Source organism: Euphorbia lathyris, chromosome 5 (genome assembly GCF_963576675.1).
Source record: "Euphorbia lathyris chromosome 5, ddEupLath1.1, whole genome shotgun sequence".
NCBI classification, from domain to species: domain Eukaryota; kingdom Viridiplantae; phylum Streptophyta; class Magnoliopsida; order Malpighiales; family Euphorbiaceae; genus Euphorbia; species Euphorbia lathyris.
This window is the reverse complement of record NC_088914.1, coordinates 1,992,984-2,019,585: the sequence shown is the minus strand read 5'-3', so window position 1 is coordinate 2,019,585 and position 26,602 is coordinate 1,992,984. Positions and strand designations below refer to the sequence as shown.

The window sequence follows — 26,602 nt, the reverse complement described above, 5'->3', positions numbered from 1 at the left end:
AAGTTCGGTTGCACATGCCTTTACTAGTTAACCTATGAACTAAAGAATCAAAGATAAGCTGATCAAAACGAAGTGAACTCAATGCAATCCTAGTATTTAAGTTGTACAAATAAAATTATTCGGGTCTTACACTAAAATTAATTATCATACTAAATTCAAGTTTGAGTTTAAATCTACTTAAAGGGTAAATAATGGTAAATAACACTCATGGCCACTGAAATTTGCTCATTTTCACATTATGGCCACTGAACTTCATTTCTTCCTAGTATGGTCACTGAACTTTACACTTTTTAACACCGGTGGTCACTCAATTTTAACTAACTTCTCAAAATAACCGCTAACGATCGTTAACGGCCTCAAAATGAAAATATTCAATAATTAAAGTTGTTCAGAATGACATTTACCATGAACCCACATTTTTTATTTTCAAAAATCACATTTTTTGGAGCTTTTTCTCTCTAAAAATTCACTTTCTCTTTTCTAACCAAACAAAACCTAAATAACTTCAAAACAAAAAATTTCAAGAATTAAAGTTCCTTAGACTATTATTATCGCTTTGGATTTTTTATTTTTAGCCGTTAACGGTCGTTTTGAAACATTAAATTGCCACTGGTGTTAAAAACTATAAAGTTCAGTGGCCATAATATGAAAATGGGTAAAATTTAGTGATCATGGGTGTAATTTACCGGGTAAATAATCTATACTATATATAATTCCAGAAGCAGAGAGAAATGAGAAGAAGTGTTTTAGAGGTCTTTTTGATGAGTTGTCAACGTAGTAAAAAATCAGATTAAAAATATTTAATTAATTAAAAATAAATATTTAATTAATTAAAAATAACAAATTTATATTTATAATATATTAAATAATTACTAGCCTATTAATTAAAATAATAAAAGAAAGAAAGAGTTACAGGAAGATGAAAAAACACAAAGCAAAGGAAATCTAAAAGTCACAAATAAACTTCTATATAAAGCATGATAGATAGTATTCCACCATTATATTCATTGGTCACGATAGATAGTATTATATTTCAGAAGGTAAATATTCGATTTTTTCATATGTTGTATTTATTTTGTTCTCAATTATGTTGTTGTTTCATTTTTATTAAACAATAGTTGTTATAGTTTCATCTTTCAGATTCATTTCTATTGTTACTCAGGTTCTATACCTCTCGCTATCTTATCCATGTTTTCTTTTTTATTTGTGTTTTTTTCCAAACTGATAGCTTCAATTGAAGAAATTAGACAGAAATAGAAGATGCATGAACAACTAAAACCGGAAAACACAAAAGTGTCAAAAATTACAAGTAATTCTTATGTTTCTCAAGGTAATTATTCGATTTTTTTTCATATGTTGTAGTTATTTTTGTTCTCAATTGTGTTGTTGTTTTCTATTTATTAAACAATAGTTGTTATAGTTTCATTTTTTAGAGATGAAATTCCATTTATGTCGTTACCCAGGTTCCATACCTCTCGCTACCTTATCCATGTTTTCTTTTTTATTTGTCTTTTTTTTTTCAAAATGACTAAAATAAAGATTTTGTAAATTTATATTTTTTTTTAGTATATGTTGCTAGGTGTTATCGTTTCGATTGCTAACTCTTAACTAAAATTTAGATTTTCGGCTTTATATGAACTCAATTTTTGGCTTTCTCAATTGTGCTGTTGTTTTATTTTTATTAAACAATTGTTGTTATAGTTTCATCTTTCAAAGATGAAATTCCATTTCTGTCGTTATCCAGATTCCATACCTCTCGCTACCTTATCCATGTTTTCTTTTTTATTTATTTATTTTTCAAAATGACTAAAATAAAGATTTTTTATATTTGCATTCTTTTTTAGTATATTGTTAACTCTAACTAAAATTTAGATTTTCGGCTTTTTATGAACTCAATTTTTAGTTTTAATTGAAGTTAGATTAATTTTTCTAATTCGGAACATGTTGAAATCCACTCATTTTTTTAGTTTGAGTTTAGCTAATTAATATGGATTGTATTTTTTTTATTTTTATGCATTTTGGTACAAATAGATATAAAGTTTCACAAGATAGTTGTTCATTGAAGTTTGAGACATATTAAATAAAATATTAAAGAGATATTGAAATATTATACTTACAATTAAGTTTATTTCAATATAAATTATGTTATATTATTATTATTATTATCAAGAAGTTATTTTTTTCCAATTTTCTAGACAAGGAGATTGTAAGCGTCTAATACGCTTGATAAGATGTTTATTCTTGAAGAATGTGGATTATGCTAGATACGAATTCAAAATCAAGGTAAATAAAAATAAATTTTGATGCTCAAAATCCTAAAAATGTACATTAATTATGGATATTGAGATAATTGCTTTTGCAACATTGGCTTATATAATTTTTAACTATTATATTATGGTTCGTACAAAATTGTTAGTATTTCAAGAGTTTTTAACAGATGAAAATGAAATATGATCATAGGACAAATTATTGAAAAATATTAATTAAGAAAATATTATTATTTGAATCTCTTCAAATTCTCAAATGTTGAGCATAATGATTCTAATTAATATAATTAATTTCACATATTAATTATAAAACGTTTTTTTACTGAGTGGTTACAATTGTGATTTAATTCTATTTAACTAAAATTAATTTATGGACTTAATACTTCATTAAGAAAAAATAAAATGTTTAATTAATGGGCAAAAAATATTTTCACTCTCCTCTTTATACGCTTATGTCTCGACATTCTCTCTTATTTTCAAAAAAAAAAAAAACCCGAGAGGAAGATGGTTCTCTCCTAATTATCTTTTTCATCCCTTCATTTTTTTTTCAATTCTTTTGTTTGTTTTTTTTACTTATAAAATTCAAGAATATATAATTATTAGAAAATATTAATGAAGTCAAATAAGTGATATCTGCGAGTATGACTGATATTCTATATAGTGAAAGAATGAAGAACAAATTGATCGAATGTCTTGATGAAATATTTTCGAGATGAAAATAGGAGAAATCATCATCTTAAACTGATTCAATTAGATATATTGGGTTACTGTAGCAGAATGAATAATTGAATTCGAATACTTGGTGATCATGAAATTCCATCAACCAAAATAATTATCATCAAGATGAATTTGTGACTAATTCTTACGAATTTTATTTTTTTATATGTAACATATTGAATTGATAAAGTTTCTTCATATGCAACATTAGAAAAGTATTGATTGTAATAGTTTATAGAATAATATATTGATGTTGCTTCCATTTTAACATAGATTGTAATTCTTTTGTATCGTAGATATAATATTTAATTTTAATTGTAGTTTAATTAAATTTTTGTTTAACTTATATTGTAATTCTTTTGTATCGTAAATATAATATTTAATTTTAATTATAGTTTAATTCAATTTTTGATTTTTTATTATATTCTAATATATTTCTTAATCAATCTGCTATTTGATTATTATTGTTTCACAGAATATTTGGAATATGAAAATGTATTAAAATTCCTAAAAAGTACAAATCATTGAATTTTGTAAAAATAAAAAAATAATTCATCTTTAGTTAAAATTCTATAAAAAAAAGTAGTCAATTATTTTTAAAATTAATTTAATTTGAATTATCATTAAAAAATATATATTAATTTCAAATATACATAATATAAATTTTAAAATTATTTAAAAGTAAATATGTCAATTTATTTATTTATCTAAATTATATAAAAGTTTCATACCCCGTGCATCGTACGGGTTTTCGACTAGTCAAACTTAATTTCGGAGGAAGTATATAGTTTCTAGCAAAACAACTGAACAAAAATTTATAAAATTGTTGAGATATTTTTCAAATTGAGGGTGTGGCCTAATAAATTATGTAACTTTAGACAACCATTACAATAATATATTTTTGGTAAATAATTTATTAATACCCTAACTTTTACCTAACATACGGTTTAGTCCCCATATTTTGAAAAACACATTATAAGATCTCTAGCTTTTACCAATATTAACCATTTGGTCCTTTTATCTAGTTATTTTAGACTTGTAATCGTTATATTTTAGCATAAACAGATATATATAAAATAACAGAGTAACATGATCAAGTTGTATTGTACCGTGGTTGTCCTAAAAGCTAAGATATGTTCGGTTAAAAATCTAAAAAAATAGATAAAATGACTATAAAGTTAATATTAACAAAAGATAGAGACCTTAAAATGTGTTTTTCAAAATAGGGGAACTAAACAGTGTGTTGGGTAAAAACTAGGGGACTAATAAATTATCTACCCTATATTTTTATTAATTAATTAATTTTTGGCTTAATACATCATTTGCCCCTGAACTTGTCCAAAAAGCTTGATTGGCCCCCTGAACTTTTAAAGTGTCCTGATAGCCCCCTGAACTTTTATAAAATGTTCAGTTAGCCCACTAAACTTGGTAAAATGTAATCAATTGATCACTCGATCGCAAAAAAGTAAGTTAAATGTGGAAAATGTATTCCACGCATCTTAGAATGTTATTACATAATTAAAAAATAAATTAAAAATGAAGTTATTACTTGTTTAGCTATACAACTTGTCTTCTCTAATATTAGATCTACGTACCCCGATTTTGGTCGTTTTACTTTTTTTAACACTCGTAAAATACATCTTCCTCATTTAACTTACTCTTTTTTTTTGCGACCGAGTGATCAATTGATTACATTTTACGCAAGTTCAGGGGGCTAACTGAACATTTTATGCATGTTCAGGGGGCTATCGGGACAATTTGAAAGTTCAAGGGGCCAATCAAGTTTTTTGGACAAGTTCAGAGGCAAATGATGTATTAAGCCTTAATTTTTTTTAACAATAAGAAATTTATAGAAATTAATGAAGAAAAGAAATAAATTAGTGCAGATTTGATAGAGATTGAACCCAACTAATATTATAAATGATCTTTTAACATCACAAATAACAATCAACAAAGATATTTTAACTAATTTTTTACACCTTATTTTGTAGGCCTTGATTAAATTATTATCCATCAATTTATGTTCATCTTTGCAAGTACAATCTTAAACTAATAACTATAAATATTAATTACATGTGGGATTCAATTATTACGTAAACAAACCTATAACCATAATATTTATTCCATTTTGGGAATTTCATGAGGATTTTTCGGGGATCCCCATGGGTTTAATCGGGGCAGTGTGGGGATCCTCACAGTTCGGGGATATTAACCCTCACCCCCGCTCACGATTAGGTTTTGGAGGAAAAAATTTCCACGTATCACCTTCCACGCCACAATATTTCGGTGATTTTCGATCCCCATCTGCTTGGATTTCCGCCCTAGTATTGTTGTGTATTTGGATTAGTCCCTAAGATTTTTGGCCCTACCCGTTGGCTTTAGTGGTCTGCCTTTAAGGTCGAACCTAGGGCTGTAAGGTTCGATGTTTGGCTCGATAAAAGCTCGGTCGTGTTCGGCTTGATTTATAAAATAGTCGAGTTTGAGCACGGTAAAACTCGGCTTGAAAGCTCGCGAGCAAGCTCGATTATAAGTTCATGACCAAGCTCAATACTCTGCCTCAATGGAGCTTAATATTCTCACGGTTTGGGGATATTAACTCCCGCCTCCACTCAAGTTTAGGTTGCGAGGGAAATTTTCCTCCGCCCTCACTCCCACGCCAAATATTCCGATTATTTCCCATCCCTATCAGTTCAGATCCCCACCCCATTACCACCCCTAGTATTGTTGTATATTTAGGTTTGGCACATTTAGCCCTATGCGCTGGCTTTAGTGGTCTGCCAATAAGGTAGGACCTACGGTTGTAAATGAGCTGAGTCATTCATGAGCGGCTCGATATTCGGATCAATAGAAACTCGATCATATTCGGCTTGATTTATAGACGAGTTGAGTTTGAGCACGATGAAACTCGGCTCAAAAGCTCGCGAGTAGGCTCGACTATAAGTTCATGACCAAACTCGATTATAATGTTCATGGACACGCTTGGTTAAATTATTTTTGAATAATAGTATTTCTATAAAAGGAGAATGTAAAACAATGTAGTTTTATGTAAACTTTAGTTTTGTAGGTTTTAAAACTATGTAGTTTTGTGTTTAAAAAATAATTAATAAACATAATTAATGAGTTGTTCACAAGCGAAGTTCATAAACAGAATTAACGAGTTACTCGTAAGAAAACCTCGCGAATAGGTTGTTAAGCTCGAGCTCGAAAAATTTCTAACGTGCCAAGCATGAACAGGTCAAAACTCGGCTCAATTGCAGCCTAACTTGATTATAGGTTCATAAACAAACTCATGCCCAAGTTCGATTATACTGTTCATGTACACGTTTAGTTCAATTATTTTTTTTAATAATAATATGTCTATAAAGACAAAAATATCAAACAACATAGTTTTATGTAAACTTTAGTTTTGTAGGTCTTAAAATTCTGTAATTACGTGTTAAATAAATTTCAAATGAACATAATTAAATAGTTATTCGCGAGCGAAGCTCATGAACATAATTAATGAGTTCTTGCAAGCAAAACTCGTAAACAATCTTAAAAATAGGATGTTAAGTTTGAGCTCATTAATTTTCTAACAAACAAATCATGAGCAAACCAAAGCTTGCTAAATTACAGCCCTAGCCAGACCTAAGTCATAAATCGCATATAGATTCATGACCAAGCTTGATATTACTGTTTATGAACAAGATTGGTTCCAATTTTTTTAATAATAATATTTTTATAAAAGGAGAAATATAAAACAATGTAGTTTCATGTTAATTTTATTTTTTTTAAGACGTGTACAATATATCTTTCGCATTTTTTTTTGCAATTTATTAGACACTTTTATAGGGGTGAGATCCAGCGTGACAATGGCTTAAGTTGTGACAATGAGCTTATTGTGTGACATAACAAAACTACGTAGTTTTGATGATAATTAAAAAAGGCAAGATGACAAATTGGTAAATAAAATGAAAGAGATGATAGAGAAAATTGTTTTATTTCTTTTCTTTAAAATACATTTTCCCGACATCTCTAACATCGTTTTTCGAAAATTTTTATACTATTAGACTCGTCTAAATTAGACGGTCATTTTAAGATCCCTGAAGCTCAAGTAAAAAAAAATATCGGTGAACGGAATCCGGGTGGGCGTTTTCCGGCGAGAAAAAAAGTACCCAGAAAATTCTTAAAAATTTCCAAAAAATGTAAAACATTATTCTAAGAAACTTTAATTCTTGGATCGAAACATGATTTCTTACGGTTTAGTCCCAATAAAACTTTTTCCTTAATTTTATCCATTTTACATGCTTCAACAATTTTTTGGGACTATACCGTAAGAAATCTCGCTTTGACCCAAGAATTAAAGTTTCTTAGAATAATATTTTACATTTTCTAGAATATTTTAAGAATTTTCTGGGAACTTTGTTTCTCGCCAGAAAACATCCACCCGGATTCCGTTCACCGGAATTTTTTTTACTTGAACTTCAAGGATCTTAAAATGACCGTCTAATTTAGACGAGTCTAATAGTATAAATTTTTTTGAAAAACAAGGTTAGAAATATCGGAAAAATATATTTTAAATAAAAGAAATAAAACATTTTTCTGTTGGAACAATACAAGTATTATGTTGGAACATATGGTACACTGATTTGGAACAATGTAAGTAGGACAAAAAAAACATATCCAGAAAATTATCAAAAAATTCGAAAACATGTAAAACATCATTTTAAGAAACTTTAATTCTTGGCTCAAAGCAAAATTCCTTACAGTTTTGACCCAATAAATTGTTGAAGCATGTAAAATGGATAAAATTAAGGAACAAGTTTTATTGGGACTAAACAGTAAGAAATCCCGCTTCGACCCAAGAATTGAAGTTTCTTAGAATAATGTTTTACATTTTTTAAAATTTTTTTAGAATTTTCTGGGCATTTTTTTTCTTGCCAGAAAACGCTCACTCGGATTCTGTTCACCGGAATTTTTTTTACTTAAGCTTCAGGGATCTTAAAATGACTGTCTAATTTAGACAAGTCTAATAGTATAAAATTTTTCGAAAAACGATGTTAGAAATGTCAGAAAAATGTATTTTTAAAAAAAGAAATAAAACAATTTTCTGTTGGAACAATATAAGTATTATGTTCGAACAAATGGTACATTGATTTGGAACAACGTAAGTAGGACAAAAAACGTTTCAAGAAAATTATCAAAAAATTCCAAAACATGTAAAACATTATTTTAAGAAACTTTAATTCTTGGCTCAAAGCGAGATTCCTTACAGTTTTTACCCAACAAATTGTTGAAACATGTAAAATGGATAAAATTAAGAAAAAAGTTTTATTGAGACTAAAATCGTAAGAAATCTCGCTTCGACCCAAGAATTAAAGTTTCTTAGAATAATGTTTTACATGTTCTGGATTTTTTTGAAAATTTTCTGGACACTTTTTTGCTTGCCGGAAAACGCCCACCCGGATTCCGTTCACCGGAATTTTTTTTACTTGAGTTTCATGGATCTTAAAATGACCGTTTAATTAAGACGAGTCCAACGGTATAAAATTTTTTGAAAAACAAGGTTGGAAAAGTTGGGAAAATGCATTTTAAATAAAAAAATAAAACAATTTTCTCTTTTCTTTTATTTACAAATTTGCCACTTCCTTTTATTTAATTACAAAATTAATCATTGTCACACAATAAGGCTTGTCGCATCATAAGCAATGTGTCACACCTGATCTCTCCTCCACTTTTATATAAGTTAAAGAATTATCAGAACAATTTAAAAGTTGAAAACCATGATCAAATTTTTTTGAACGAGTTTTTTTGGAAGCAACATCAGGAAATTTAAATTCCAAAACATTCTTAGGTAATTTAGTGCTACACAAAATTTTCAATTTAATTCATATATTTTTTTTGTGACTATATATATATTCATTTTGTCACATAATTTTACTAATTTAGAAACATCTGAAAGGAAATGGGAAAAAATTGTAGTTGGGCTCGTGGGCTGGCTGAAGCTATCAAATGGATAATCAGGCCCGGGTCCATGTGCTCTTGGGATACCGTCATAGGAAAAATTACACAGAAATTCATATTTTAACAACTATTTACAACTATATCAAGTTATAATTTTGGATTATGTCAAACTAGTAAAATCAATACTTTTAATATATTTTAAGGATTAGAATTTATAAATTAGAAGTCTACAATATATTTTCTAGGGTTTATGATATATGAATTGGAATCTAGAATTTTTAAACCATCGTGTAAAATCATAATATATAGAGAATAATGACATATTAAAAATTAAGTTTGGTGATATGACTTAGTTGTAATTTTGTACTTAATTATGATATTCATGTATTTGACCCGTTGTCATATTGTACAAATAAGGAACAAGGTATAAAAATAGGGAAAATTACACATAAATTCATATTCCAAAAACTATTTACAACTATGTCAACTTATAATTTTGGATTATGTCAAACTAGTAAAATCAGTACTTTTAATATATTTTAAGGATTAGAATTTATAAATTAAAAGTCTATAATATATTTTCTAGGGTTTATGATTTATGAATTGGAATCTATAATTTTTAAATTATGGTGTAAAATCATAATATATAGAAAATAATAACATATTAAGAATTAAGTTTAGTGATATAACTTAGTTATAATTTTGTAATTAATTATGATATTCCTGTATTTGACCCATAAAAATACTAAAAAAATTCCTTAACGTCTAAAATATTATAATTATATCTCTAATATTGTCAATCAAAAGCAATTTTACTCAAAAAATTAACAATTTAAGTCAATTTGAGAAATAATTTATCCGTTGCGTCTTCTCAATCATGAATATTTTCATCTATAATACATGCGTACATCATTTTATTACTCATCAATGATAGATCACAAACATATATATACACGTGAAAAATAAATTTAAAAATTATATTGTGTTATGTACGAGTTGGACAAAAAAAAATTTAAAAGTTAATAATTTTCAATTCTATTATAAAAAATAAAAAACGTAAAAAAAAATAGAAAAAACTAATATGTAAGTGATCTTTCAAAAAAAAAATTAATATGCAAGTGATGCAGAATACGGGAATAAAATATTTGTGTTTTTTTTAATGATGTTTGAAATTGATCAAACTTGTCAACATTAGGGGGTAATACTCTTGGTTGCAAACGTTGGAGATAAAATTATATCATTTTAGACGTTAGAAATAAAATTTCTCTTAGATGACAATATTTGAAGTATTTTTACACTTTATCCCTATAAATAAATATAATTTCTAGACTCGGTCCGGTTTTCAACCCGGTGAAGATAAAAGGTTAATAAGAGTTTAAGTTCATCGAAGTCGAACCTGATGTTAATAATTTTAAAATATTATAGAAATCTATTTAAAAAAAAATTAAGATATAAAAATAGAATGCTCGTAAAATCTTATAAAATATGAATCTTATGGTAAAGCAGATATTTTTTTTTAGAAAATAAAATAAAATAGTTATTAGTATTACGTAGATATATGTTTGTTTTATAATTGGATTCGAATTCATTACGGTATGGCTTAAAGCATTATTTGGCACCCGACCTATCCAAAATTTTATTATTTGGTCTCTGATCTATTATTTTATCATATTTGGCCCCTGATCGATATAAGTTGGTGAAATTTCATTCAATTTGTATAAATACTTAACGGAATCGTTATCTTATTAACAAGTAACGATATTTTGACACTTGAACTTGACACGTGATATTTCTTAAAGTTTTTTTACCACATTATGTGGAAATAATTAATTAGATTAAAAAAAGAAAAAATAATAAAAAAACAAATCCTAATCTAAAATCTATTAAGTTCAATTGTCAAAATATCGTTACTTATTAATGAGATAACGATTCGGTTAAGTTTTAATATAAATTGAGTGAAATTTCACCAATTGGGATAGATCAGAGGCCAAATATAACTAAATAATAGATTAAGAGTCAAAAATGATAAAATTTTGGATAGATCAGGCGCCAAATATTACCTTTAAGCCTTAAGTTATTTATTTAACCTTTTAAGCCCAAATTTATGTTTAAAAAAATTAGGCTATTTGGTAAATTTAATTAATTTTAGTTTATTAGTAAGTTTATAGTGAATTAATTAATTAATCACGATACCAATGTCGAGATTGTCGCATACATAATCTAAATACGTAAATGAGTTCATTTGTTATCTCTTACAGTGTAGAATATGTTGATGTTGGTTGCAGCAGAAAGACAAAATTTGATTGTGTATCACTAGTCATGAATCAACTATACACTGAGACATACCAAGAGGAGATACGATGATCCACGAACTAAGAATGAGCGAATGGGACAAAGAGAGAGAGCGGGAGGCAAAGATATCAACATAAGGAGATGAGAGGGCGATAGATTTTCTAATTCACAGTAATTAGGTTTGTCTATTATCATATGTTAACGATCATCTCTCAGGATACAACATATTACGCAAATGAACTCTTACCGTATCCGGAGTAGGAAAACAAGAACAACATGAACAGATAAAGATCGTGAAAGTTTCAGAGAATCTATTTTTCAACAACCTCCAAATTTGACAATACCATTATGTATAAATCAAGATTGTAAAAGACGCTAGACGCTAGTCGGGCGGACAGAGCCCTTATTGATTAATCGGGGATTAATCGGAGATTAATCAGATTTTGTATTTATTTATTTATTAAATAAAGTATTATATAAATACAATTAATATATGAATTATACTATATAAAAATAACAATATAAAATATTTAGGATAGAAAAATATACATATTTTAATATTATTTACATTAATATCCTTAAAAAAATAACAAATAGATCAATAAAATAACATTTATAACAAAATGTGTCAAAGTAAAATGAAATTAATATTCTTAAAAATACATTTGATGGTTTAAGGTTTTTTTAGTTTTTTTGTTATTTAATAAATTTTTTTCTTAAATTAAAAAAATTGATATAAAATTTAAGGGCCAATTTTTTTAAAAAGACCACCTGGAACCGCCTGGGAGGCCAAAAATCGGTCAACCGATTTATACCGTCCGATTAGTGGAAATCGGGACGGTGTTCTAAAAATCACCGCCTAGGCGGCGCCTTGGCCGATTTTTAGAACACTGGTATAAATAGAACTCGAATACGTATGTCTGTTCATAAACGAACACAACTGCACACGGACAGAAATGACTATTCACAAACGGTCACAACTGTTCATAAACGAACACGACTATCCATTAAAGAAGGTGTTTGTTGGTATTTAAAATAATTATATAATTTTATTCAATTTTGTCTAATAACATGTCCTACATTAGGAGAAAAATCAAAATTCCATTTTTGTGTAAAATTTGTATTTGATGTATTCATGGGTTCAAGAACAGCTATTATATGAGATCTTATTTTTCAAACAAATAATAATTATATATATATATATTTATTTATTTATTTATATTTACAAGAAAGTAAAAGTATTTTCTAATTATATTTCAATACTACTAGAAAAAAAATCAAATATTTTTTTATGTATGAAACACGGGATTATATATGCAGTGGCATCGTAGTCTGAGAATAGTATAGGAGTGCAATTGCAACATCCCCGTATTTTATTTTCAGATGAAGGGCCATTCGGAATCATATCCCTCCGCCATTAACATCATAGGTGTGATTCTTCGAGAATTGAGGAATAACGTCACTGATAATATAATTAAAAATGTGTGTATAGGTTGCTAAAGTTGGATGAACTCCATCCCAAAATAAATATTGATCGGGATTTTCACATGGTGCAAGTTTTCGACTACACATTGATAAGAATTCACTGTCTCTTTCAACACAACACCCTTTCGTTGTTTCGATAAAACCTGATAAAAAAATAGTATTAATAATCCTTTACGAATAATATCTATATTTAATACATATTTTCTCTCCCTCCCTCCCTTCTCTCTTTCTTTTTATTTTTATAATTTCAGATTTCTATAATTGCATTTTTCTAAAATTTCAGAATCTGTATATTCTAGAATTTAGATATTCTGGAATTCCATAAAAAAAGAGGAGAAGAAGAAAAGTTAGTCAAAAAGTCAACAAGTGTAAAAAAAATCAGAAAATATCCCTGCATTTTAACGACGTCAATGGTTTTTCACGTCTACGGTAAAAACCACTAAGTTATTTTTAGGCAAAAAAAAAAACCACAAATATCGACCTGCGAAAACGTGAAACTATATGAATTGTTTTTAAAATTAGCACTTTATTTTAATATATAAGAGTACAAAATTTTCTTCCTTATATAAATAAAAAACTGTATTTTTAGTTTTCAAATTTAATCAACATCTTCATAATTAAATTTATGTAGTATATATATACCAATAATTTTAAATTTATACATATTAGTATATCAAAAACATAATATTTATTCTCTTAAATTGTTTATTCTCGTTTTATTTATTATTTAATATCATCTTTCTAAACAAGTATTAAATATTATTGTTATTATGAATCTTGATAATTTTTTAAGATTATATATTTTTTTATTTTATCCACAAATTTTATTAAAAATAAAAAGATCACATTTATAATTTTATATATCTTTATTAATTTTATAATTTTTGCAATATTTTTAATAAAAAAATTCTATATTCCTAAATTAGTTCTATAATTATATAAAATTAATAAATCAATTCATTTATATTGGAGACATCAATATTATTATTGGAAAGAAAATGGAAAAATACAAAATGGAAAAAGTAAATGTTTAATCCATAAGATAAAGGGTAATTTTGTCATTTTTAATTTTATTAAGTCTAGTTTCACCATTGATTTTAACAAAATGACTAAAGAGTTTAGCGAAAACAAAATTTAGGAATTATCTATTTTTTTTAAAATGCAGGAACTAACTAGTATAATATATATATATATATATATATATATATATATATATATATATAATATAAGTACTAATAAATTATTTACTCTAATAATAATAATAAATATAAAGTGTAATTACCGTAGTTTTTAGGATATTTAATCATGTCGATGATAGGGGTATAATAATCAGCATAGACGAGTTGGATTCCAGGAAGAGTTGACTCCAATTCGTGCAACATCTTGATAAGATTTTGATTGTAAACTTGAGTATCTTTATTCTGATCCACTCCAAAAAGTTTATCTATGCTCCAAGTTATTTGGAAAGGCAAAGAACCTATTGGAGGTAATCCGTTTACTATTATCGAGTGGCAACCAACTTCATACAATTCCTGAAAGTTTAATTTTTTTTTATGTTATTTACATATAATAACTCGAAAAATGGAGGAAATGGATATAGAAGACTGTGATTCAACATGTAATAAAATCCTACGATATAATGTTTTTTACTATTAGTAAAAGAGAACTATATTATGCGTCTGGCGGACCATGCCATATATATTATAGACATCAATAGGTCATGACACAATAATACAATTCTTGTAACCCGCAAATTAAACGAATCAGAGTTGGAGTTTAATGTGTTAGGTCATAAATGGGTCGATACGATTAATCCAAAATACAAACGAGTTGGGTCATTGAAAATCATACAAGACTGTGATTAAAAATGTTCTAAAATCGTACGACATATATGGTTTGTAATAAGAAATTATATTATGTATCTCGGACATCACATCATATATATGTATTGGGTCAATAATTTGATGTCAGTCCATATATTTATTATAATCCTTTCACTTTCACGTCCATGCATGTGAATGCCGCTTGTGTGTACAATACAATAGGTTTTATTCCAATCTGTCACAGGATTTCGGATTTATTTTTTAGGGTTTATATTTTAGGATATAGAATTATATATTATATATATAATTAATTATACAGTGTTATTTCTTTATTGGTTGAGGTGTAACATACCATCAAATTATTGACCCTTCCCAGGAATGACGTGGTGAACTAGACATATAGTTTAGAGATAACATTTAAAAATATACATTTAAAAATATTGTTTGAGTTTGTTGATCTGTTTATAACATTGTAATATAGATAATATGTTTGCTTCCAATGATTTAACAAGATTATCAACTCTATGTTATACGAAAATGGAAACAGATGTGAAAACTAAAATAGAAATAGAAATATGGAAATGATAATTATAATTATAAAAAAAAAAGATGTAGAAAATAGAAACATGGAGAAAACGTGTAAATAAGAAAAATATATATATCGATATATCAATATTTTTTTAAGATTATAAGAATATACTCCTAAGGTTCGAACCCGTGACCTCTTGGTCACACGACAACAACGTTTACCGTTGCGTCAAGGCTCACCCTCTATACGAGTTACATAATACAAGGAAAAAATTATTTTTTTTCATTTTGAAAGTTTGTTGAAGATGATTGGAGATTTATTAAATATGTGATTAAAATTAAACTAAATCTAAGAATATATTACATCCTAAAAAACAAGTTTCTTATTTTATTTTAAATTACGAAGACGGGAAGACAAATTTTCAAGAGTTTCAGCTTTCGAAAAGTTTCATAAACAACATGAAATGCTTTAGAATCAAAGTTTTCATTCAATATAGCATCTATATGAAAATTTTATCATGGTTTGTGTCCGATTGGTGCAAGACCAATCAAGAGGTGACACATCAATAATGATGCTCATGTGTCATCTCCTAATTAGTCTGGTACCAATTGATTCCAGACCATAATAGAAAATCTCGCATTTATATCGAAAAACAACTCATTATCTAGATTTTTTACCTTAATGAAATATTGGATCCTTCCTAGTAGAAAATCTTGGTAATCATTTACGTCGTACGTTAACCTTCTTGTAGGAATGTCATAATAGTTGAGAAGCCAATCATTTGCTCCGGCACTAATATATACCAAAGAACTATTAACAATAGCATTAACTGTTTCTTCTCCAATAGCCAATTTAAGTTTGTTTATGTAACGTTTAAAGTGTTGAATTTGCTTGGAAACTGGGATGGATAGACTATACAAACTAGTCAAATCGTCCAACCCTGATCCTGATGAAGCGAAATTAACACCAGTAATTAGATCACCGAGTGAAAGGGTTGGATCCAGAAACGGAGGAAGAGATTCCTTGATGCCTAAATAGGAAGCCAACATATCAGGAACAAGTTTTCCATTTGAAAATCTTCCCGTAGGTAAGTGAGTTGTGTAGTTTTGACCATACGGGAGATAATTGGGCTTGAGAAATGTAGGGATGTGCATGTTATTTCCAGTGTCCACTGTTGAATCTCCAAACACGAAAAGGGCTGAAAATTTTGGTGAAGAAGAAGGAGAAAGAGAATTGGTAGAGGGTGAAACTATGGTAAATTTGTATAAGTAGAATATGATCATTAAGAATTTGATGGTTGCCATTGTTGAACCTCAATAAGTATGAATTTTCCAAGTTAAGAAGAATTTATGAACTTGCATTATATAGAAAAAGTTTATACAGATGTTATGGACTGTATCGATGGTTACTGAAGTTTGGAGTTAGTTTTAACAAAGTTACTGAACTTTATTTTGTTTCAATAAAGTTATTGGACTTTCTTTTTTAATTCAATAAAGTCACTTTAACCATTCTAGACAGAAACAATTATATGAATAGTGATATGATAACTGCATTCGAAATGATTGACTTTTACGTATGAAATTGCAGCCAGAAACTGCATTGTTATTTACTTAATTCAATTGTTTGAAACTGTCATGTGACAATAAAAAAATATATGTTTATTTATTTTTTTAGCTATCACTTGGCAAACAAGTGATTATCACGTGACTATCACATTATACGCAATATGGTTCTTTCAAGCGTGTTTGACACATTACTATTCTAGTGACTTGTCTATATGACAAATTTTGGGTTTCGTGTCAAAATCGTGTTATCTCATATATATGTTTTATATGGTTATGTAAAATATAAATTCTAGAAAAATAATCATTTTTGTGTCGATCATATCGTGTCAGTCGGATTGTCTCTGAAATTCGTGTTTTAGGCTCTGATATCATATCATGAAACCAATTGAACTAAAAGCTCAAGCTTATAGTTAAAGCGCAATTATAGATCTTATATTAATCTCTGACACACCCCCACACGCAAATGTCATTTGGGCTTATAGCATGTATAACACATGTCCATCTCCCCATGTGTTTTTAATTCTATATAGGGTTAATTTCAAATATAACCCCTATGGTTTCAAGTTTTAGCAAATAAATATCTGTGGTTTGATTTCGAGCAAATAAATACTTGTGGTATGCTCCGTTTTTCAAAAACGCGGAAACGGATGATGACGCCATCTATATGCTGACGTGGCCGAGGGTAATTTAGGCAATAAGAGTTAATTTCAAATAAATTGTTGTGGTTTGCGTGTTTTTTTTGCAAATAGGTACATGTGGTTTGGATATTTTTGCAAATAGGTACCCGTGGTTTGGATGTTTTTGCAAATAGGTACCCGTGGTATAACAAACCATAAAAAAAGCTTAATTTAGACAAATACCCGTGGTATAACAAACCATAAACAAACGCTTAATTTAGGCAAATAGGTACCTGTGGTATAACAAACCACAATATTTGCCTAAATTAAACATTTGTTTATGGTTTGTTATACCACGGATACCTATTTGCAAAAACATCCAAACCACGGGTATCTATTTGTAAAAATATGCAAACCACATATACCTATTTGCAAAAAACACGCAAACCACAACAATTTATTTGAAATTAATTTTTATTGACTAAATTACCCTTGGCCACGTCAGCATATAGACGGTGTCTTTACCGTTTCCACGTTTTTGAAAAACGAGCATATCACAGGTATTTATTTGCTCGAAATCAAACCACAGGTATTTATTTGCCAAAACTTGAAACCACATGGTTATATTTGAAATTAACCCTTCTATATATTAATAAGGTTGCCAAGACTCGAACTCTCGACTGTTTGGTCCAAAAGACTCTAATATCATATTATGGAACCAATTGAACTAAAAGCTGAAACTTATAGTTAAGGCTCAATCATCATTTGCGTCTCCTTCCTTTCATCAAACAATGTTAACTTAAATATCAGAGTGCATGTATTGATATTCAACCCTATTTTTTACTTATTAATTTGCAGGTAAATATAGGGATACTGTCAAAGGAATTACTCCTTGTAGTTATTGAAGGAGAGCGGATTTAACTTCCACTTACAAAACAATATAATCTTAACCATAACATTATCACACAGTGTAATTTCAAATTTCATTAACAGAAAATGAGTTTTTTTACTAAGAGAAGATGTGCAAATTTAAATTTTATTAGGTGGCTAGAACTCTGCGTTTTGAAGGGGTCAAAACGTAAAAAAGTTGTATTCCATTAATAAGACTTAAAATTGCACCCATACAGGGGCGAAGACAGGGGGGACAGACCCCTTTGGCCGTTGGAGTAGTTTTGGCCCTCCTGTCTCCACAAAATTTAAGGTTGTGGTGATTTCGGTCCCTCTGTTTCCAAGAAATTTAGCTCGGATGCTATATTAGTACGCCAAAATTGACCCAGGTCCCGTTAAGTCCTCTCTAAATCTAGAATTTCAAATTTTTTAGGGCATGTTAGGCCCTTTCTAAGTCCAAATTTCTTTTTTTTTTTTGCCTGTTAAGCCCTAATTAACTCCAAATTTCTTTTTTTTTTTTTTTTTGCATATTAGGTTTTTCTTAAATCCAAATTTCTAATATTTTCACCTATTAGGCTCTCTCTAAATCTGAATTTTTTCTATTAGACACCGATTTAGCAAAAAAAAATTTTACACACTACGTGTAAAATCGGCCCCTCCAATCGAGAAATCTTGTATTCGCCACTGCACGCATAGTATTTATAAATGTAACATCCCAGTCCAATATCATGTCGATATTGTCCGTTTTGGTCCAAATCCAATATTTTGGGCCTCACAGCTTTAAAACGTGTCTCTATGTATTGGATTCTCACCTTACTAATAAGTTCCAGCCACTCTCTCCATTTTACACGTGGAATTCACGTCATTCCTGTCATCATCGCTATTTCCTACAACACTTTTTGCTCAGACTTTCTACCTCAGCGTCACCCACACTGAATCGGTTGATTATAATAAATCTTTTGTTTTATTCGAGTTGGAAATTTTAACTTGTCATGCCAAATCATTAAAGAATATTGATCATTTACGTATGAATAAAACTTTCAAATTTACGTAAGAAGCTAATATTTTAATTAAATTAAATGTACATGAATGTAACTAGTCGAGTAAAGTGGGAAAATCCAATGAATTAATTGTAGGGTAAACTACACCTACTGCCACTAAATTTTACCCATTTTAACGTTATGACAACTAAACTTTAATTCTTAACGGTATGATCACTGAATTTTACTTTTTTTTTAATACTGGTGGCCACTCAACGCCTCAAAACGACTATTGACGGTTTCAAAATAAAAAATTTCGAAGAGTTAATGATATTCTAAGGAACTTTAATTTTTAAAAAATTTCGTTTTGATGTCATTTAGGTGTTGTTTGGTTAGAAGATGAGAGTGAATTTTTAGAGAGAGAAAGCTCCAAAAAATGTGATTTTGGAAAATAAAAAATGTGATTTCATAGTAAATGTCGTTCTGAATAACTTTAATTCTTGAATATTTTCATTTTAAGGTCGTTAACTGTTATTTTGAGGAGTTAGTTAAAGTTGGATGGTCACATGTATTAAATAATCTAAAATTTAGTGGTCATACCATTAAAAATTGAAATTCAATAGCCATAATGTTAAAATGGATAAAATGCAGTGACCATAGATCTAATTTAGCCATTAGTTGTAGGATAGAGAAGTAGCATCAAAATAAATTGAAAGTGAAACATAGAGTTAATACGAAGTGAGAAAAGTAGATGTAAGTGGGCCAATTAGGGACGTAAACATGGTGGGGATACTCTGTTCAATCGGGGATCCGCCTTGAGAGAAAATCCCCGATTATTATTCTCGTGAATTAGAGATGTATACTTTTTCCCCTGCAAGTGGGGATTGGGCAGGGACGGGAATAAGCATCCCACCTCACAGAATTCCTCGTACCCATTCCCGATATTCTCCACGGGTTGTGGATTCCCCGGTTTAGCATATTTTTTGGTTTGTTGTATATATATTTCTTTTATTCTTTTTAAAGTTGGGTCAATTTTATTATTTTTTTCGTCCCTCAACTCAAAGTTAATATTATTAATTGTCGTTATATTATATCAAATACCAATAAGATAAAGAAAAAATAGAATAAGTTATATATATATATTAAAACAATGTAATAAAACGAAGAATGAGGACCCAACGAGGACGGGGACAAAACTATCCCCCGTTTAGGTTTTGCCGGCAGCGATGGAAAATTCCCAATAGATTGGGAGCAGGCATGAGAAATGTAATCTCCATCTTGTTTTCCACCCGTTTACATCCCTAGGCCCAATACTTCATGTGGCTATGTTCAATTTACAACTATTGTTTATTATTTGATATTATTTTTAGTTGTTTTTTTAGGTTTAATGCATATTTGAACTATTAAATTTGGTAAAATTTGTCTATTGACACTCTGAATTTTTAAAATAACGTATAATACATCTATAATTGGCTTTAAAACCTATCACACACCTATAATTAGTTCATTCGGACATCCTACACACAAAACTATTGATTTGTCAATTTTGACAAATGAAGTGGCATGTACGTGCTATAAAAAATTCCAAATAACTCATTATTTTTATCTAATTGTATTCAATAAACCCCTATTTTTCAATAAAATTTGTTGAATGCAGAAAATAGGAGACACGCTCCGCCACATACCAAAAAATGCCAGATAGACGAATAATTATGGTCTTTTAAAAGTTCATAGGGCAATTAAAGTTTTAAGATTATTAAATGTAATTGGATAAAAATAGAGTTGGTGAATGCAATTGAATAAAAATATGAGGTTATTGAAAGCAATTGAACAAGAATAGAAGATTATTACACAATTCGATAATAATAATATAAGATCATTTGAAATTTTTGAAAGTTCGGAATAAGAAAATTGAACTTTTGAATCAAGTATAGGAGGCAACAAATGTATTAAACTTATCTTATACTATTGTCTAAGTTATGGAAACCCAACAGAAAGGAAACTCTAAAGGAAGCAACATAATGAGCGACCCAGTCAGCACATCGATTCCTCTCTCTATATAAACACGAACAATCTGCACCTTCCGATTCCTCAACATCCACAAAAAAAAGCTAAACAAATCATTCAAACTATCAAGAACTGTCTAACTGTTATACTCCCTCTGGTCCACAATAGAAGTCTTTCTAGAGAGTCTTTTTTGTTCCACAATACATGACATTTTGTTTAAATCTATGCACATTAATTTATTTTTACCAAATATACCCCTATTTAAGTTGACTTTTTTATCTTGGGAATAGATAAAGTTACTAGTGGATGCAATTATTACAAGGGTAACAAAGTCTTTTACTTAAAATTAATTGCATTTCTTAATTAGTGTGCATTAACCTTAAAAGACTTCTATTGTGGACCGGAGGGAGTAATATTCTGCTAATCTGTTTAGTCAGTATCAAGGGTTTAACGTTTGAACCGACATGGAAATCCCTCCTGCACCTTCCTAACGCCTTTCCAGCCAGGGGTGGTACACGATTTACAGAGACATCAGGACTGACACGAAAGTCATTTTTCTAGCATTTTATCATATATAACCAAATGGAACATATATATGAGATAACACGATTTTGACACGAAACACGAAATTCATATCTCCACTTCCAGCCGTTCAACTCCCTAATTTAAAAGCATCAACAAAAAGACCTAAGCACACACCGGCTTTCCAATAGTTCATCAAAACCACAAAAGATTTCAACCTCTCAGTAGGTATAGAACCAGGCTTTTTATACACAAGCATGCCAATACCTTCAATGGCAGCAACCACAACTCCGGCAACTAAAACATCCCAATCACCGGTCTGTCCGAGAATCGTAGCAAGTGCGTTAGCTGTGTAGAAACCTAAAAGAAGCAGAAATACTTTCATGGGGAAATTCTTCCTTGCTGAATTCAGCTTCTGCAGTAGCTGTTTTCCACCTGCACTCACTATTCTTCCCAATCTAGTGCCTCCAGAACCAGGAGAATCATCGCCATTAAGATTCTCTTGTCCACCGTTTTCCGATATCCCGCCTGTGTTTAATGCAAATGGTGTTATTCCTCTGTTAGGTCTTCTCAACTGAAACCTATTTCAGAACAGGAATTTCAGATGACAATGAATAGGATCTCAGGAGCAAAGTGGAATCCAGTTAAGCATACTAAGTTTCCAACCTATCTTACATAGAAGCGTAAACTAACGGATTCGACAACTGAAACTGAAATCGGGAAACAATAGTTCTAAAAAATATAGAAAACAGAAACGTGGAAATAATAAAAAGGGGAAAGTATAAAAAATATACATATGGTTTGACCAATTGGCAAAATCAGGTCCATGGTTTAAAAAATTGCAAACTCGGATATTCCATTAAAAATTGTTGTTGTGGCTATTTAACCCTAAATGGAGCAAGGATATTTGTCTTAAAAAAACATATTAGGCCTAATTTTGTAAATTGACTAAACCAAGTGTTTTTTAACTAACAAATTGGCTAACAGATCCTTCAACTGCTAATGACACAAAGCACATACCTGAGTTTACAAATTTTTAAACTCCAGACCTGACTTCACAAATTGGCTAAACCACAAGTATCTTTTTATACTTTCCCCTGATAAAAATATATGGACATATCTATAAGTTTATAAAATTATAAGTGTACGTTTAATTGTTTACATATATATACACATTAAAAAAAGCTTAAGACATCGGGAACCTCTGAACTTGGTCAGAAAAACCGATCAACCCCATGAACTTTAAGGGTGTCTTGTTAGCACATGAACTTGTTTAAAATGTATCATTAGCCCCCTAAGACCACATGGTAGAACAATGAGAGATATGGACAAGTTAAAATGCCGATCACGTTAAGCAAGTTCAAGGAGCAAATAAATCCTTATAACCACTTCAGGGGGCTAATATGTCATTTTAAGAAAGTTTAGAAAGCAATAGGTCATTGTAAGTAAGTTCATGGAGTTGATGACACACCCTTAAAATTTAGAGGCGCAGTCGGTTTTTCTAGCCAATTTTAGGGGGCCATGATGTATTCAGCCTTAAAAAAAAATACATAGAAGTCACATAATAAAGGTAAGAAAACAATTTTTCATTTTGGAAGCTTACAGAAGATGATCTAAAAAACATTACGAATTTATTGGACATGTGATTCGTATTTGATCCACTTCTCAAAAACACATTACATCCTGCGAAACGAGTTTCTATCCTTTTCAAATTATGGAACCATGACCTGAACGTTGCATATATAAGTTTTCAAGAGTTTCGGTTTCGGAAACAGATACAGAAACGTAGACGCTTTAAAATCAAAGTTTCCGTGCAACATAGGTTCCAACTTATCCCATTAACAGAAGCAACTCAGGCAAATTCGAATTCTTCAACGATGGTGAAATGCTGTTAAAGATGATATGCTTTTGGCATGTTTAATATGTTACTACAAAAGAATAAGGGATAAGGTACCAAAACGGCTTCAAGGTTTTTCAGAAAGTGTCAATTTGACCCCAACGTACAAAATAGCACCATTTTAGCCACAACGTTTGTGAAATGGTACCAATTTAGCCCTAACGGAACTTGACGCCTCAAAGTAAGTAAATTGGTGCCAATTTAGCCCCAAGTTCCATTACCCATGGCTAAATTGGTACCATTTCACAAACCTGAGCCTAAACTTGTGCTATTTTGTAGGTTGGAGCTAAATTGGCACTTCCACATAAGCCTTAAAACCATTTTGGTACATTATACTTAACAAGTCACAGTTTCACATCAAGTAAATGCCTTTCAACAACAACAAATATACTAGAAGTTCAAACTTTACCTCTTTCCGAGAAAAGGGGAAGAAGACTTCAAACTGATCTTTGATGTCCCTCTGTTAAAATTTGGCTCAATGCTCCAATTGTGAATTGCACAAATGGCAAAGGTCACACATGTCCTTTCAGAGATTTCATTCGCCATCACTGATAAACTGGTCATGAATTATATGCAGGATTGCACTATAATTTAGGACCATCAATGGTGTTAAGCATGGTTGCTGTTCATACCTTCAGTTTGATGAGTGTTCTTCCCTCTGTACTTGCTTGAATTGATAAAACTCAAGCATTTCTTCGTAAAGGCCCTGCGGAAACATAAATATCGTAGCAAAGTATACTTGTGGTTGTATTCATTTGTAACTTCTATGCGGTTTAAAAGTTTGTGGGCACAGATTTGAGATTTCGTCCATTTGCAAAGACAGATTTTTTCATTGAAACTATCCAAATTTATCGAAATAGCAAACATTCCAAACAAAACTCTAGCAGTTTCTCCATCTCATTTGCACCTCTCCCAACATATAGAACGAGGAATAATGTCCAAATTTGCCTCTCATATTTAGGGAGTGTCAGAAATTAATTTAAAACTAAGGGCTTAACACTCATTTAAGTCCCTAAACTAAAACTTTAAAGTCAATTAGGACCTTAAACTATCAAAATCACCAATTAGATCCTCGAACTAAGCAAAAATCATCAATTGAATCCTCATTCTATTCTAAAATCAGAAACTGTGACTATTTGACATGGACTGTAATAATCTCTGTGTTGGCTTAAAATGAGTTTAGAAAAGAGGGTTTGAAACTGTTCAACCAAATGATTTTAGATGAGGACTCAATTGATGATTTTCGCTTAAGATGGGGACTGAATTGATGATTTTGTTTTAGTTCATGGATCTATTTGATGATTTTGACAGTCTAAGGTCCTAATTGACTTTGAAGCTTTAGTTTAGGGAGCTAAATGAGTGTTATACCTAAAAATAAGTATTGGGTCTCAACTGCTTGGAGTGCAAAAATAAATAAACACAGCTTATATGCCTCTACCCAGGCAGGCTAAAACCACACCATTATGGACTGGACTAGGTTAAAAGAAATCACAATGCTTCATCTGCTTGGGTGCAATCAACAATCTGCAGATGAAAATGGAGGACTGGGTAGGGGTGGAATCACCATTAACCACCCCTATAATGAGTGGTTTCCGATGGCTGGACACATGTAGGAGTCTCGTTCTATGTGTTCTGTTACTTGGACCTAAAATTGCTCCAAATCGAAAATGTGAATAACAAAATTTTACCATTTCTTACGTTTAGAGGTATATCTACACTTCCCCAAAAACGTTTGGGGAAAAATTTGACCTTATAAGGGGTGGCAATTTCTGACACGAAAACGCGATTTACAAAGACAATACGACAACAAGACAGGATTGACACAAAAATCATTTTTCTAGAATGTATGTGATATAACCATATGAAACATATATACCAGATAACACGATTTTGACACAAAACACAAAATTGACACCTCTTATCACTATATAAAAACATTTTAAAGCAGAAAAAAATCCCCTTTCATCCTAAGAATTTCACTGAAAGAAGTTCATCTTTGCAAATGCAATTATAAACTTTGAAACCACGGGAATGTCTTTCCAAATGAAAAGAAACACAAGATTTATGTTTCTACTTACTCCAAAATCTTATAATCACAGACTACAAATTCCTCGATGGAAACAAATTATCCAGAAAGTTTGGCTTAATACCTCCATAGCTCCCTTAACTTGTCCCATTTTGTCACCCCTCCATTTAGTGTTCAATTTATCCGTCACTCAACTCAAAAATCGTTATACATTTGGCCCTTTTTGTTCCTACATGATATTAAGTATGCCTCCCAATACACCTTCAGCTTTCTGATTAAGTGTTACATTTGGTGAATTGAAGAGCTAATATGATGCACAAGATGAGTTGAGGGGATAATTAATATCACACAGGCATATAAACAGGGCAGGAATCGTTACATTGGTTGAGTTGGCCGGCTAAGTGACAAAATGGGACAAGTTCAGGGGCGGCGGAGGCATTAAGCCCGAAATTTTGAACAGAGAGTTTCTTCCTTGTCGATCTGATTCGGACAATTTATGTAAAATTTCGCTCCGTTGTTTAGATGATCGTATCTAGGGATTTAAAGTATACGAGTAATTTGAGCTAATACAGTGTAAAATTAAGCTAGAAGTATAAAGAAAGATAAGTAAAATAGAAACCCTTACCTGCAATGAGAGTGAAAGCTTCAGTGTATAAGCTTGTTTCTTCCAGCTTTGTGAATGGTGGTCTGGTTGAAGAAGGAAAGGGAGAAGAAACGAAGGGTAAGAACGGAAAGACAAAAAAAAAATGAAAATAAATAAAGAGATGAACTGCAAAAAAGAACTGCTAGCCTGGCACAAGGAGATTGGATAAAATAAATTTTGGCAAAATACATATTTAATCCTCTGATGCTCTGATTAGTTCAATTTTCATTTTTAAGATGAATATGTCAGCCATAAGTTTTGATATAGATGCAAATGGCGGGATTCCCCATCCCCGTCCATGACTCACCCTACAAAGTAGGGGTGTTCATCGGTCGGTTCGGTCTTAAAACCGAACCGAAATAACTGAAAATCGAATAACACCTAAAATGAGAACCGAACCT

The 26,602-nt window shown here is 30.1% G+C and overlaps 2 protein-coding genes across 4 annotated transcripts; both read right to left on the bottom strand.

Annotated features, from left to right (window-relative positions):
• Positions 1-12,385: 12,385 nt before the first annotated feature.
• Positions 12,386-16,407, bottom strand: LOC136230529 (GDSL esterase/lipase At2g30310-like). The gene is made up of 3 exons (XM_066019609.1): positions 15,734-16,407; positions 13,987-14,236; positions 12,386-12,847 (listed from the first exon to the last, which is right to left on the bottom strand). The coding sequence occupies exons 1-3, from the start codon at positions 16,358-16,360 to the stop codon at positions 12,621-12,623; spliced, it is 1,104 nt and encodes a 367-aa protein (XP_065875681.1). The 5' UTR covers positions 16,361-16,407; the 3' UTR covers positions 12,386-12,620.
• A 4,525-nt stretch (positions 16,408-20,932) lies between these two features.
• LOC136230657 (ycf20-like protein) lies at positions 20,933-26,322 on the bottom strand. 3 transcript variants are annotated; one of them, XM_066019800.1, is made up of 4 exons: positions 26,184-26,322; positions 24,165-24,238; positions 23,942-24,088; positions 20,933-22,216 (listed from the first exon to the last, which is right to left on the bottom strand). In XM_066019800.1, the coding sequence occupies exons 3-4, from the start codon at positions 24,076-24,078 to the stop codon at positions 21,766-21,768; spliced, it is 588 nt and encodes a 195-aa protein (XP_065875872.1). In that variant the 5' UTR covers positions 24,079-24,088; positions 24,165-24,238; positions 26,184-26,322; the 3' UTR covers positions 20,933-21,765. The 3 variants fall into 3 exon arrangements, with proteins under 3 accessions (XP_065875872.1, XP_065875873.1, XP_065875871.1); XM_066019801.1 differs by having other exon boundaries at positions 23,942-24,080; XM_066019799.1 differs by having other exon boundaries at positions 23,942-24,238.
• Positions 26,323-26,602: the final 280 nt, after the last annotated feature.

Bases quoted from the DNA above. Each gene is read 5' to 3' on its own strand.
- LOC136230529 (XM_066019609.1), bottom strand. From the start codon at position 16,360: ATGGCAACCATCAAATTCTTAATGATCATATTCTACTTATACAAATTT. The intron at 14,237-15,733 runs GTAAAAAATCTA...TTAAACTTTCAG, and splicing joins GGATCCAATATTTCATTAAG to GAATTGTATGAAGTTGGTTG. The intron at 12,848-13,986 runs GTAATTACACTT...TTTTTTTATCAG, and splicing joins TAAATATCCTAAAAACTACG to GTTTTATCGAAACAACGAAA.
- LOC136230657 (XM_066019799.1), bottom strand. From the start codon at position 24,096: ATGACCAGTTTATCAGTGATGGCGAATGAAATCTCTGAAAGGACATGT. The intron at 22,217-23,941 runs GTAAAGTTTGAA...GTTCTGAAATAG, and splicing joins TCCCCTTTTCTCGGAAAGAG to GTTTCAGTTGAGAAGACCTA.